This window comes from Odontesthes bonariensis, chromosome 15 (genome assembly GCF_027942865.1).
Source record: "Odontesthes bonariensis isolate fOdoBon6 chromosome 15, fOdoBon6.hap1, whole genome shotgun sequence".
Lineage (NCBI taxonomy): Eukaryota > Metazoa > Chordata > Actinopteri > Atheriniformes > Atherinopsidae > Odontesthes > Odontesthes bonariensis.
This window is the reverse complement of record NC_134520.1, coordinates 1,260,585-1,275,217: the sequence shown is the minus strand read 5'-3', so window position 1 is coordinate 1,275,217 and position 14,633 is coordinate 1,260,585. Positions and strand designations below refer to the sequence as shown.

At 43.1% G+C, this 14,633-nt stretch overlaps 1 protein-coding gene across 2 annotated transcripts in view; it reads right to left on the bottom strand.

Moving 5' to 3' along the window:
* LOC142400024 (cadherin-2-like) overlaps window positions 1–14,633 on the bottom strand; it is a 208,287-nt gene that overhangs the window by 110,562 nt on the left and 83,092 nt on the right. For both annotated transcript variants that reach the window (XM_075484583.1, XM_075484584.1), the window contains exon 3: window positions 3,770–3,999. In XM_075484583.1, coding sequence (XP_075340698.1) covers window positions 3,770–3,999 — 230 coding nt within the window. The remainder of the gene's footprint in view (window positions 1–3,769; window positions 4,000–14,633) is intronic.

Here is a 14,633-nt window from a genome sequence, read left to right as displayed (position 1 = left end):
TAGGGGACCGTAAAAGGAAGGGTTACCCATTCATCAGGACTTCAAATAAACATGGAGGAAGTGCAGAGTTTTCTACAGTGGTGAAAACAACAGCACATTCAAACACTAGAGGCTCTTGTAACCAATGCATATTTCATTATAGATGGAATAATAAAAAGATTGGCTAGTGCAAGTTAAAAAGCTTTTCTTTTTGGCAGTTGTAGGTTTGCAACAACTTATCAATAAAAAACAGTTGCTGAAAATAAATTAACAATTTATTAGTTTGGTCTGATAGTGATGCACAGCATGTAACATAGTGTTTCCTATAGTGGTGATAAGTGTGTAAATGCTTAATGAATTACAGGAAATAATATTAATGTTACAGCTAATAGGATTGAGGACGTAGAAACAAACTTTATGAACAAGCCTGGCACAGATCAAGCTATACGTTTGGCTTTAATGCTAAAGAACAGGCATTATGTATTTCTCTTAACATTTCTTCTTAAATAATCTATCTAACAGTAATACATTAAAAGATATAAAACACAAGTCAAAAGGTGCTCCCATACAATAAAAAAAGAATAAAATATACAAAAAAAGAGGTTAAAAAAAAGAATAAAAATACAAATAATGTCAACAAGTTACAGGGTACCGAAAGCCAAGAAGAGACAGGTTTTTAGGAGGGATTTAAAAACGAAGAGGCCTGTCTGTGCTGCGGCAGATCATTCCACAAGTGTGGCGCTGCAACAGCAAAGGCACAGTCCCTTCTGAGCTTATGTCTACTTTTCAGCACTTTAGGAGTATGGGCAATGTATAGGCAGCCAGTGGAATGGAGGCTAGAAATGGAGAAATGTGCTCACGCTTACATGTCACTTAAATGACACGCAGTGACTTTCTGAACCATCTGGAGACGGGCGGCGGAGGACCTACTAACCCCCACATAGAGCGCATTACAGTAATCTAGCGAGAAGTGACAAATGCGTGGATTACTATCTCATAGTGCTGCCTTTAAAGAATTGGCTTTATTTTGGCCACCTGCCTCAAGTGGAAAAAGCTTAACTTAAAGGGCTCTATTTCACTTGGCCCTATTTTCTCTCCCTTCGTATCACTGCGTGCTGCCGCCTGCCGACAGCCGCGCCTGTTACGGTGTTTGCTGCTCGGGGAGAGAAAATAGTGCCAAGCGATTGTGAGCTCTGACTTTTTCCTGGAGAACGATTTTGTGATGCAAATGTATTACTCTTTTGAACGCATATTGTTTTGAGAAGCGAAACGCTTTATTTTTTGTGGCCCCAGCCAACTAGACGCACTACTTTCGTCAAGGCCAAAACGAGGCTGGAACTCTGCTCACAGGACGCAGCAGGGGGTAAGAAGATGTTCAGAAATGATGTTGCTGATATGGGATGTCATACAGCTTCATGTTAAAAGAGACAAACTATCCCTTTAACAACTGCCTTGATCTGGTTGTGGAGTTTCAGATCAGGGTCCACTTCAACCCCAAGATTTGTAATGGTTTATTTAATATTCTGGGCAAAAAAGGACTCTACAGGAAGAATCTCTACAGAATCTACAGGAGGGGTTAAATTAAACCACAGAAAACCATTACTTCTGTTTTTTTTTCATCAAAATTCAGGAAGTTAATACCCATCTCAGTCTTTATGCCATCAAGACATTTAACTAACCGTCAGACAGAGTGTCCATCATTGTTTTTAAGAGGCACATAAATCTGGCTGTCGTCTGCATAACAGGAGATAATGGCGTGGATGACGGCAAACTTCCTGCAACTAAACAGCTCAAAAACAGAAGCCATTCTTATTGGCACTCCGCACCAGATCCGGTCATCCACTATCACCAGCATCACCTTCTCCGGCCACGACATCCACCTTTCACCCTCAGTCACTAATCTCGGTGTTAGGATGGACCCTCACCTGACCTTTGAGGCTCACATCAAATAACTTTGCAAAACCTCCTTCTTCCACCTCAGAAACATTGCCAAAGTCCGCTCCATACTCACTCTCCCTGATTCCGAAAAACTTGTCCACGCCTTTGTCTCCTCCAGGCTGGACTACTGCAACGCACTCCTCATCAGGATCCCCAGCAAGAACATCCAGCAGCTGCAGTATATTCAGAACTGTGCTGCCAGGATCCTGATGGGGGGCCGGAAGTACCACCACATCACACCCATCCTCAAATCCCTCCATTGGCTTCCTGGACAAGGCTCAGGACAAGGCTCAGGACAAGGCTCAGGACAAGGCTCAGGACAAGGCTCAGGACAAGGCTCAGGACAAGGCTCAGGACTATGGGCGACTGGGCCTTCAGCTCAGCTGCACCCAGTCTGTGGAATGCTCTCCCCGACCATCTAAGGGCGCCACAGACTGTGGATTCTTTTAAAAAAGGCCTGAAAACTCACCTTTTTAGAAAAGCCTTCAGTTTAACTGAAAAATCTTAAAATTCTTTTTCTGCTTTTTTTTTTTTTTAATGCTAGTTTTAAAATGTAGCACTCTGAGGTCATTAAGTTGATGTAGAATGCTTTATAAATAAAATATATCATTATTATTATTATTATTATAGCAGTGGTATTAAATGCCATGTTTTAGTATAGAACCAAGCGGGAGCAAGTAGAGAGAGAAGAACTGGGCCCTGTGGAACCCACCATGAGAGCGGAGCAGAGGAGGATACAAAATCCCCAATGCTGACAGAGAAGATACGATCAACTAAGAACTACTAAAAGCAGCAGTCAAGTCTAAAAGCATGAGAACAACGCAGTCCATAGCTAAAAGACATAATCAAAAACTGCTCAGGGGTCCCTCGAGGTTGAGTACCTCTTCTCTTTGCCATATACACCACCTCACTGGGCCAGATCATCTGATCACATGGCTTTCATGCCTGTCATTCCCACCTGAAGACCACACGGTCTCAGCACGAATCTCAGACCGTCTCTGAGATGAAAATGGATGAAAGTCCATCACCTCCAACTGAACCTCTCTAAAACTGAACTGCCTGTCTTCCCAGCCAAACCAACCATACACCACAGCATCTGCATCCATCCAAACTGAATCCATATCTCTTGTTCCATCAAAGGTAGCTAGAAACTTGGGTGTCATGATTGATGACCAACTAACCTTTAAAGATCATGTTACCTCCATGGCTCGATCATGCTGCCTCGCATTGCTAAACACAAGAAAAATCAGGTCGTACGACACTGGCTACTCTTAGCCGCCCGCATCAAATTCAAGTCACTGGTATTAGCCTACAAAGCCTTAAAGGAACGGCTCCCATCTACTTGAATGCTCTTGTAAAGGCTTATGTCATAACTCGGTCACTCCAGTCGTCAAAGGATTGTCGTCGAGCCGTGAGTCTGACTAGTGTTTTCCTTCTATGTACATTATTGTTAGCTTTGCCATTTGTAAGTCGCTTTGGATAAAAGCATTTGCTAAATGCATAAACATAAACAAAAATACAAACATTAACATCACAAACACATGACGTTGGCAGCGACAGACAGCAGGCTACACACATTGCGTCATTTTGCATCGTCATGTCATTAGCCACTTTTATTCCCAGTCTACAACTGCAGCTCTATTGCCTTTTGTCTCAAACATTAAATAAAACAAGGTGTGCTTTTTCTAACTAAACTAAACTAAACTGCTAAAAGTATCAAATCGGGCTTTTTTAAATTGAGTTAAAAAACAGTTATATAAGGTCCTCATAGTCAGAAATCAAAACTACTTTTGGTTGTTGAAAAATGCAGCAGAGACTACCCTAAAATAGCTCCGTACTTCTGTGGTCGTACCTGTTCTAATGCAGTGAAGCTGCCATCTGGATGAATATGGAGATACACTTTGGCTTTCCCAATGCAATTGGACTGCATATCTTGAGCGTAGACCACCAGTTCGGCCTTCTTCTTTTCTCCCAGGTTTAGGTGCCGCAGGGTGTAGACTACACCTTCATCACTGATGCTGAAATCGGAGGAATTTCCAACCTTAAACCACACCTTTCCTTCATTACAGTCCCTGAAGGTCACTGTGAAAAAAACAGAAAGTCAAACACAAATAAAATGTATTAGTCAGCAGTACAATATGCTGCATTTGTGTCTTACTGTCTGAACACACCTATCACTCGGGGGTATTTTACTTTTACACTCTTGTTGAACCACAGAGCAGTTTGTCTTTGCATACTGTTCTGTATTTTGCTTAGGCCAGAGGGAGGGAATGTTTAATGAGTTTCGGTTCTTATCAAATCAAATCAAATTTATTTGTAGCACATTTCATGGACAGAACAATTCAAAGTGCTTCACCTGAAATAAAAGCATTGCAGCGAGAAGTGTAAGAAGCATTAAAAATACATAAAAGAATAAAAAGAGAAACAAATAAAAAAATTTAATTAATTAAAATGATTAAAAACAAGCAACAGTCCAGATAAGTTCAAAGATATCATACAGATTTCATGCATAGACACATGAGAACAGAAATGTTTTTAACCTGGATTTAAAAATGTCTACATTTGGTGAAAGTTTAATCTCCACTGGCAGTTTGTTCCACTTGTTTGCAGCATAACAGCTAAATGCTGCTTCTCCATGTTTAGTCTGGACTCTGGACTGGACCAGCTGACCTGAGTCCTTGGATCTAAGAGCTCTGCTGGCTTTATATTCTCTGAACAGATCACAGATGTATTTTGGCCCTAAACCGTTGTGGGATTTGTAACGGATCTTAACTAATCTATCAATTGGTCCACAGTTATGTCAATTAACTGTATTTCCAGAATATACCCACTACCACATTAAAGCGATACAATGTAACTTCTCAAAAAGCCCACTATGGAGCTCCCCCTACAGGCTTGGAGGTAATGTACGGTTACACTGTCGTAAATACAACACCCTTTCGCTTTCACGTTTCACGTTTATTGACGAACCGGCGAGGAGTCAGAAGGTGCAAGCTATGTCGACCGAGAAGGTAAGAGTAATCAAATGTACCTTGGAGCGTGAGAGGGGTCTATTTGTTTTTGCGGTAGGTGTGCCAAAAAGAAAGTCGAAGTACTTCCACTCAGCTCCCGGGCCGCTACCGGGCCGGTCCAGCAAAGTTACATAGCGCAGTTTTTCCAACTCAGACCCCCGAAGGGCATAGGAGACAGGCCAATCGTAATATTAAAACTCATTCTAACACAATTTTTTTCAAGCTGTTATTTTAAGGTAGAAATGTTACATAGTATTGCTTTAAAGTCTTGAAATATAAGATATTGAGGCATAAAAAATTCAGAGGCTTTCAGAGGTAACAAAACTCAACTATGTTCAGCTTCTTTAGACAATAGAAGACAATCTCACACTTTCGAACTCCTTACCCATGCCACTGCTGGTGAGAGTTTCTACTATTAAAATGATGGTCCTACCAAAAATCCATTACCTCATCTCGATGATACCCATCAAACCGTTCACTAACTGGCTTAAGTTTCTAGATTCATACATCTCCAAATTTTTTTGGATAAATAAGCCACTACGTATTAGCTTAAAAATAGAAAAGAAGAGACAGTGGTGGATTAGATTGACCTAATTCCCATCATTATTTCTTCGCCAATAGGTTACAGTGTATCTCCAAATGGTGTAAATTTTTTCCACCCCATGAACTATGGTTAGATTTAGAAGAAACATTTAACAATAATTTAGAAATCTCAAACTTTGGGCGGTTGGGTGTGTGCTGGAGTGACCTTGTGGCTTTGGGCCTCTGGTGCTGTAGGGTTGTGGGGGCCAGGGTGATCATTGTGGATGGGGCTGATTGCAATTTTTGGGGGCTTGCGGATGAAGCTGTCTTGCGGCATGCGGTGGGGCCACTGGGGGGCCCTGGGGTGATGGCTGCTGGCTTAGGGTCGGGTGGCCAGGCCACTTGGGCATGGGTTGTGGTGCTGAGTATAGGCCCTGGTGTCTGGGCGCTGCCTTGCCTTGGGTTTGGTGGCGCTCGGGTTCGTAAGGCCTGCGTCCAGCGCTCGACTCGTGTCTGGGTGGCGGGGACCTGGCGGAGCGGGTGAGCTGTCGCTCCTGATTCCGGGGAGGCCTCAGTCCTTTGGTCATGGGGGCTATGTGTGGGGGCTTCCTCTGCAGTCTTCTGGGTGGATGCGTGGTTGTCCCTGCGGTGGGCTTCCCCACATTCCTAACATTTAATCACTATCACGGAGTTATCACCGTGGATTTACTGTAGGCTACGAAGTTCCTGAAAAAAACTCTGCACTTCATGGCTTGATTGAAAACTCTCGAAAAGATACAATTGCCCTGAGCCCACCATAGATCGCCAAAAAAGCAAGCTTCTGATCACTATTTTTCACCATTAAGTTCCGATGTGTGGCTTGGGGGGATATGCATGCATATCTCTCTCTCACACACACTCCCACACCCACTCACACTATTGTGCTCACAATATTCATCAGCAGGACATACGGGTCCCCCTCTTTACATTAACAATCTGGGCAAAGTGAGGCTACACTTCTATAAACCGGAGATGCATTTAACTGCCTTTGAATACTCTGACCTGACCTGACCTGGGGATAGCTCTGCTGCATTCCCCCCATCCACCCCATTTTAACTGCACTTTAGCTATCATACAATCAAATTACATGGCATTTTACACACCCACCATCTTCCCACACCCCTGTTCCTGGGGCTTGGCCCGTGGAGGAGGGACCAGGAGGGGGGACTGGTTGTCTGGTTTTGGGTCTGGGCTTGTTGCATCTCTGCGGGGTGTCTGCTCCGCCTCATGTGGGTGAAGTTCGCTGGGGGCCAGGCCCCATGGGACCTCAGAGTGAGTGGATGTCCAAGTTCTCCTGTCTCTGTGAGTGTGTGCATGGTTGTCCTCTGGCCTGCATGGGCTGTTCCCTGGGCTAGACTGTGGCTTTCTTGGGATAGACTGCCTGGTTTCTCTGGTTGCCTGGGTCTGGGGGTCTTCCTTACCTCACAGGGGTTAGTGGTTGCCTGGGTCTGGGGGTCTTTCCTGTCTGCTCCTAATCTCTGGAGTGGGTGTGGTTGCGGTCTTGTAATGGACACACATACACATACGCACAAGCATTCATTCACTCACATGCTCACCCCACTATTACAATGTGACTTTTGGCTTTGATAATAATCATTAACTTTTGTGACTTTCCTTCACATTTACTTGCTGCTGGTTATGTTGTTGCTGTTTGTTTGTTGTATGTTTCTTTACATTTTCTTTTAGTTTTTGCAGGTGCTCATGACGATCCTGTCCATGGCTGCAGTTTACTTTCTTTTCTCTCTGCAGATGCAGCTATTGGTGTCTATCTTTTCAAGCTATCTCCTTTCCTCTCTCTTCACTCCCCCCTTTCTTTAACCTCTCATTTAAAGTATTATTATGTGGGAAAAAAGAAATAAGCAAAGGGAAACAGAATCATAGAGATGTAGCAGAAAGTTACAGATAAAAATCTGTAAAAACATATTATAAAGTCTGACTTTGCTTTTTTCTTTTTTGCTTCATAAACTGCACAACTTTGTATCAACAATTCATTGTTATGCCTGCTTAAACTGTTTATTTCAGGATCTCATAGTTACAACTGCAGTGCCTCAGACTGCATTGGAAGTCACCAAGTAATAATCTTTCCAGCGAGTCCTTGGTCTACCCCAGGGCTTCGTTTCAGTGGGACATGTCCAAAACCTCCCAGGGAGGTGTCTGGAAGGCATCTGAAGATGACTAAATTACCTCAACTGGCTCTACCTAATCTCCTCTCATAAGACCAGCCACACTTTATAGGACACTAATTTCAGTTGCTTATATTTGCAAATCAGTGATCCCATTCTTTCTGTTATTACCCACAGCTCATGATGAGGTGAGGGTTAGAACATAGACAGACTCACTTTTCAAGAGCTTAGCCTTTCATGTCAGATTTCTCTTCACCTTGACAGACTGGAACAGTATCCTCAGAACTGTAGACACTTGAGTTCTACTTGAGAACAAGATGCTATTCGAGGCCTCTTCCACTTGAGCCAGACACTCAATCTCAATCCAGAATGGGCAATCCAGTCTCTTCTAAGGTGCTGTTTACACATACCCGGGTATTTTGAAAAACGAAGACCTTTCCCTTCGTTTGTGCCTTTCGTTTATACACAAACGGAGTTTTTTCCTCCGAAAACGAAGCTAAAAAAAAACTCCGGCAAAAGTGGAGATTTTTTAAAAACTCCGTTTAGCGTTTGTGTGTAAACTGGTTGAAAGAGACAAAAACGGAGTTTTGGGAATGGAATGAGGAGTTGTCGTCATAGTACAGAGCCCCGCCCCTATCCGCCATGTTGGCAGGATGCTAGCGTGATAACGCCATTCATTGTTTATCTGGCAAGCATGGAGGTACTAGCAGCATTTCTGTTGTTGAGAGCTATACTCGCTTGTGTGATTTTGAAAATTACAGTCATACAATGTATTGAACAATAAAGACATTTTTCACGGCTTTAGCAGTTTTATAGTCCAGCGCAACGTGTAAAAGTAGCTCAGTCTCGCTATCAGTCCACACACATGAGCCTGGCGCCATATTTTCTTCTTGAAAAGGATCCGGAAGTTCTTCCTGTCAGCGGTTCTCTATTAGGCTTCTGATTGGCTTGTGTGGAATTCTCATTGTTCTAACACTGCCACCGTCAGGCTTGGCGTAATTTAACAGCTCTTGATAGCGTATTTATGCTGATCAATGTAGACGTTTTTTTTTTTAAAACGGGGCTGTGTGCACCTAGTTTTTTTTTAAAACGAAGGTTAGAAAATATGCGTTTATCAAAATACCCGGGTATGTGTAAACAGCACCTAAGTGAAGATCATGGCTTCAGACTCGGAGGTGTTTATTTTTATTACCTCCGCCAAGGAGGTTATGTGATCGCCCGAGTTTGTCTGTTGGTCTGGATGTTCGTTCGTTCGTCTGTCTGTTCGTGCTGCAATCTTGCGACCTGCCACAAGGTGGCGCGACCTCAAGGTTCCAAAGCCAAACAGAGCCAAAGCCAGACAGAATGCATAGTGCGCGGATTGAATGCATATTGCGCGGATTTGCTGTAATTAGCACAACAAAAGATTGCAACGGCAAGCCAGTGTGCATAACTGCATATAGCGTAATAATAACGGCGAACACTGATTCCCGACAGAACATTATAATAATAATAATATTAATAATAATAATTAATAATAACGGCGAACACTGCTGTTCAATAATGAATAGGGAGAAGGGAATACCTCTTCTGCTGACAGCGCCAAACAACAAGTAGCCCACATCAGGAAAGTATGTCCATACATGGCTCGCTATCCACAGGTAGGTTGGCGGTTGGCGGAGGTCTGCACTCTCTGAGTGCATTTCTAGTTCTATTTGCATCACACATGGCTGCAAACAGTCCCAATGACTCCTGTAAGCTTCTGCCTTGTGAAGCTATCAGGACCACATCATCTCTACATAAAACAACAATAAAATCCTAAACTGACTGAAATGGATACCCTCTACCAATATTTCAGTCTATGTGTAATGAATCTATGTTATACTGTATATGAGTGTCACTTTCTGAAATATTTTTTCACTTTTTCACAATATTCCAATTTTTTGAGCTGTACCTGTATTTGATCATCAACACAAACAATGGGCACGTTGAAATGTTGACCTGTCCAAAAACAACTGGTGCCGGGTAAGGATGGGATTTTTTTCATGTTTCAAAAACTGCTTTCAAGATCATATTAATTTTCATTCAATTATGTTGCATGAACAGTAGAGCTGGTTGCTTAATTGAACTAATGTTACTGTTTAACAGCGATGTTGCTGAAGCATGCACACAAAGCGTGATCAAGGTGATGCCAGGACAGCAAACAGTGTGTTGACCTGGTCTGAAGGATAGTGGGAGGGTCAGCCAGAAGTGATTACAGATACTTTGACCTCAGGAGATTTCTCCTATTTACTCTACAGAGACGCTGACCAAAAAAGCTTTGAGTCTTTTTTTTTTTCTAAATTCGTACAAACATGTGAAAGGTGAACGGACCAAAGCAAGAATCCTATGATATAGTGTGGGGTACTGTAAAAAACAAAGTACATCCTTTTAAATTCAAAAGGTTTTACTTTTCAGGACATAAAAATAAAGATCAACTTGTCCTGTTCAGCTAGTTAAATGAAATAAATAAAACTGACACAGAGAGGTGTCAGTGTGTGTCGTGTGTAGAAACTACACGACATGTTATATTATGTCATTATTTGTTTAACAAAAACTAAACCAAAATGCAGTGTGTGGTCACAAAAAAAAAAAAAAAATCCATGGTGCCATAAGAAATAAGAAGTCATTTAGCAGCCAGGCGCTGATTATCAAATACATTTGATGAACTGATAATCAGCAAATGTGAGTACCTCTAAAATGCTTTTTGTCATTTGTCAAGTTTTGTCAGCTTGCTGGTCTGGAGCCTTCAGGATTCAGCATAAACACAATGCCAAGGAAGAAAGATATCAGCAATGATCTTAAATCATTTTCAAACTATTTAGAGTCCATCATTCACCAGTGAGAAACATTTAAGACAGCTTTCAACTCTTCTAGGAGTGGATGTCCCAGCAAGTTGGCCCCAAGTCAGACCGTGAAATATTCAGCTAAAGTGCACAACTCCACAGGGCTTAGTATAGGTTTGCAAAGTTGCTTCTGAACACTCTACAAGACTTCTGGAAAAAGGACATTGTTCCAGAGCACAGCAGCATGTTTGGAGGAAACCAAACAGCATATCAGCACAAACACCTCACACCAGCTGTAAAGCACGGTGGTGGAGGGCTGATGATCTGGGCTGGTTCTGCAGCCACAGGACCTGGGCACCTCGCAGCCATTGAGTCCACCATCAACTCCTCTGGATACCAAAGTGTTCTAGAGTCAGATGTGAGTCCGTCGGTCCGACAGCTGAAGCTGGGCTGAAACTGGCTCATCAACAGGACAAAGATCCCAAACACAGCAGCAGATCTACAGCAGAATGTCTGAAGAAGAGAAGAATCAAGGTGTTGCAATGGTCCAGTCAGAGTCCAGGCCTCAGCCTGACTGAGATGCTGTGGGGGGACCTTCAGAGAGCTGTGCAGAAACCAATGCTGCAGACCTCAATGAGCTGAAGCAGTGCTGGCCAAAAGTCCTCCACAAGTATGTGAGAATGTCCCAATCCTGCTTGCTGGGATGCTTGTTTTTGGTTTCTGAGCCCTTGGTGGGGTGGAGCCGGTTCTGAAAGTCTGGTGCCGAGTCTGGTCAGCTCCTGCTTAAACACCTGTCCTTCATCTGCACTCATCAAGGCGTCCTCTTATGGGGTGTTTCCACTGTACGGGTCGGTTCAGAACGGTTCGTTTCCACTCCCACCAAAGCGTACCGGTCCCGTGGAACCCGTTACCATGTGTTTCACACAGTGCTTCTGTGTTTTGTGTAATATAGCACAGTGTAATATGTCACATTTTTGTTCATCTGAGGCATTTGCCTCATTTTAAGACCTGGTGAAGACTTACCACACAATATTTCATTAGGTCCTTATAATTCAACAACTAAGAGGTTGTACTTTCATTTCAAAGGGACTGCAGCAACACATACATATGCATTATTGCAGAAGTTGGAGGTTGTATGTATATGTGATAGCATGGTGTTATAAACTGTCATAAACTGTCAAAGCCAGAGATCAACTTTTCTCTCAATCCAGTTCATCCAAGCAAGCACAGAATATGAAAAGCAGAATATTTCACAAATTGAACTAACAGAAAGAGGATCCTATCAGGCTGGGTCATGTGGGAAACAACTTGGCAAGGTCATTAAGGGTTGTTCTCTCAACAGTAGAAATGGGCAGTCAAACTTTCTGATGTAAACCAGACTTAGAAAGACTGATCCATGCGTTTGTCTCCAGCAGGTTAGACTACTGTAACGGCCTGCTCACTGGGTTCTCTAAACGGGCTGTAAGACAGCTGCAGTACATCCAGAACGCTGCTGCTCGAGTCCTGACTAGAACCAGGAAATACGACCATATTAGTCCAGTGCTCAGGTCTCTGCACTGGCTTCCTGTCGCTCAGAGAATAGACTATAAAACAGCTCTGCTTGTGTACAAGTCTCTTCACGGTCTAGCACCAAAGTACATCTCTGACATGTTAGAGCCATATGAACCAACTGGGACTCTGAGAACCTCAGGGAGGGGTCTCCTGCCCCAGGGAGGGGTCTCCTGCCTCAGGGAGGGGTCTCCTGCCTCAGGGAGGGGTCTCCTGCCTCAGGGAGGGCTCTCCTGCCTCAGGGAGGGGTCTCCTGCCTCAGGGAGGGGTCTCCTGCTGGTGCCCAGAGTCAGGACTAAACAAGCTGAGGCTGCGTTTCAGTTTTATGCTCCTAACATCTGGAACAGTCTTCCAGAAGATGTGAGACAGGCCTCAGCTCTGACAATGTTTAAATCCAGGCTGAAAACAGTTCTGTTTAGCTGTGCATATGACACCTGAAAGTATTTTATCTGCACTCTTCACTTTTGAATTAATTAATTAATTATTATTTTTTATGTTTTTTTGGAATGATTTTATTGCCTTCTTGTGATTTTATTTGCCTGTAAAGCACTTTGAATTGGCTTGTGTACGAATTGTGCTCTACAAATAAACTTGCCTTGCCTTATATCCAGGCTGACCTGAGTAAATCTGTGAATATATAGTTTTGTTTCAAGTCCTCTGAAAGATAATGTAAAAACAACCAATTTGGTGTGTGCTTGGACAAAGGAACAGAAATTCTAATGAAATTCAGCTGAAAAAGCAGACCACTTTCTTTAAAAATGTGAAAAAGTACAGGAGCTTGTTCAAGCATGCAATCATCAGCTGCCTCCATTCTTTTCTTGAATGAAAGTAATTGTACTTTGTGAATAAGGGCTGCGCGGTGGTGTGGTGGTCAGCACCGTCGCCTCACAGCAAGAGCCTTTCAGGTTTGATTCCCGGCTGGGGCCCTTCTGTATGGAGTTTGCATGTTCTCCCTGTGTATACGTGGGGGTGTATTTCCCACCCCCAGAAACATGCATATTAGGTTAATTGGAGACTCTAAAATGCACCCTAGGTGTGAGTGTGAGCGCCCAGCCACTGGGGAGCACAAGCCAGTGAATTTCTAGTGCCGGGCCCCAGCCCTGATGAATGGGGAGCGTTGCGTCAGGCAGGGCATCTGGTCTAAAACGGGCCAAATCGACTCGCTGTGGCGACCCCTGATAAAGGGAGAGGCACTTTGTGAAAATTAAAGTGAATGTAAAAAATATCTACTTTATTTTCCCAATAAGAAAACACTGTGTGGCAGTTAAGACAATATTCAGTCTGCTCAAACCTTCATGGCAGCATTTCTGAAAACACAAATGAAACTTATTTTTTCTTTTTCAGCCAGTTGTCTGGGTCTAATGGATCATCAAGATGAGACTTTAATGTTCTTTAGGCCAGGGGTCTTCAACGTTTTTCAGGCCAGGGACCCCCAAACTGATGGAGAGTTGGAGCAGGGACCCCCCTACTATTTATATGGCATACAATTGTGTTTTATATTTAACGGGGCCTAGTGCCGTGTATAAACATAGCTACTCTGTTATTGTACATTCAATACTAAGCTATTCAAATAATACACAGGTTAATATATTCATGTTTTTATTTTAAACATGTGCAAGGTACAGGGTGGCCGTGCCACTGCCATTTATAAACAAACATCTTGCATACAACACTGAGCTATTCAAATAATCCACAGATTTTAACTTTAAACATGCATGTAGATGGGACAATGAATCCTCAAACCATCTGTGGATGGCACACGTTTGCACACAATTTGTGAGAAAAAACTGTTTGAAAAAAAAAATAAAAATTTTTTTTTTTTTTTTAAATGTTAAAAATCGTCTAATCAACCAAAGATTTCGCGACCCCCCTGCAGTACCTCCGCGGACCCCCTGTTGAAGACCTCTGCTTTAGATGATGGATGGTGGAAATATTCCATTTAGCCACATTTAGATCATTTCTCTAGTTTTGGTGCCTCATTTTTTTTTGTTGGTCTGTAAACTGTGACAGGGCTTTCATACAGGATGTGGTGGGCTCTGCCACCGAAGCCATTACTGTCCGTCTGTGTGTTGTGTGACGTGACAACAGATCCGCGGCACAGAGGTGAGCGCAGTGCGAGGTCACATTTGCTGTCCCTGCATGCTGAACTGATATAAACTCAGGTGTGACGATACCTTGATGCATCCTGTCGTGCAAATAGGATATGATGGATACCACACCCTCTTAGTTAAAGCTGGTCTCCTCCTCGTTATCAGTAAAAGTAATGCCAGGTCTTTCCCTCTTACAGGATGACAGACACATCCTGCATCCATGTCTGCAGCTGGAAAAAAAATAGCAACTTCCTGGATACCTTTTCAATTTCCAGGCAACTGGCACCAAATGTGCACGTGTGCACCCTTCTCCTCTGCTCACATCCTACCCCCACGGCAAGTGTAATGCATGTGATGAATGCATGTGTGGCGGGCCGTCCATTTCACACATGGGCCTTCAGTATGGTTGGCAACTGTAATTAGGGACACCGATTCGTGCGGGGGTGTCTGGGGGTACCCCCCCCAGAAAATTTTGCATTTCTTAGATGCAATTTCCTGCATTTTTACAAAATTGTGTCCCGTTTCAGCTCAACACAGAACCGTACTTTTGTTTCTAAATACGGGACGATTCCGTATTTC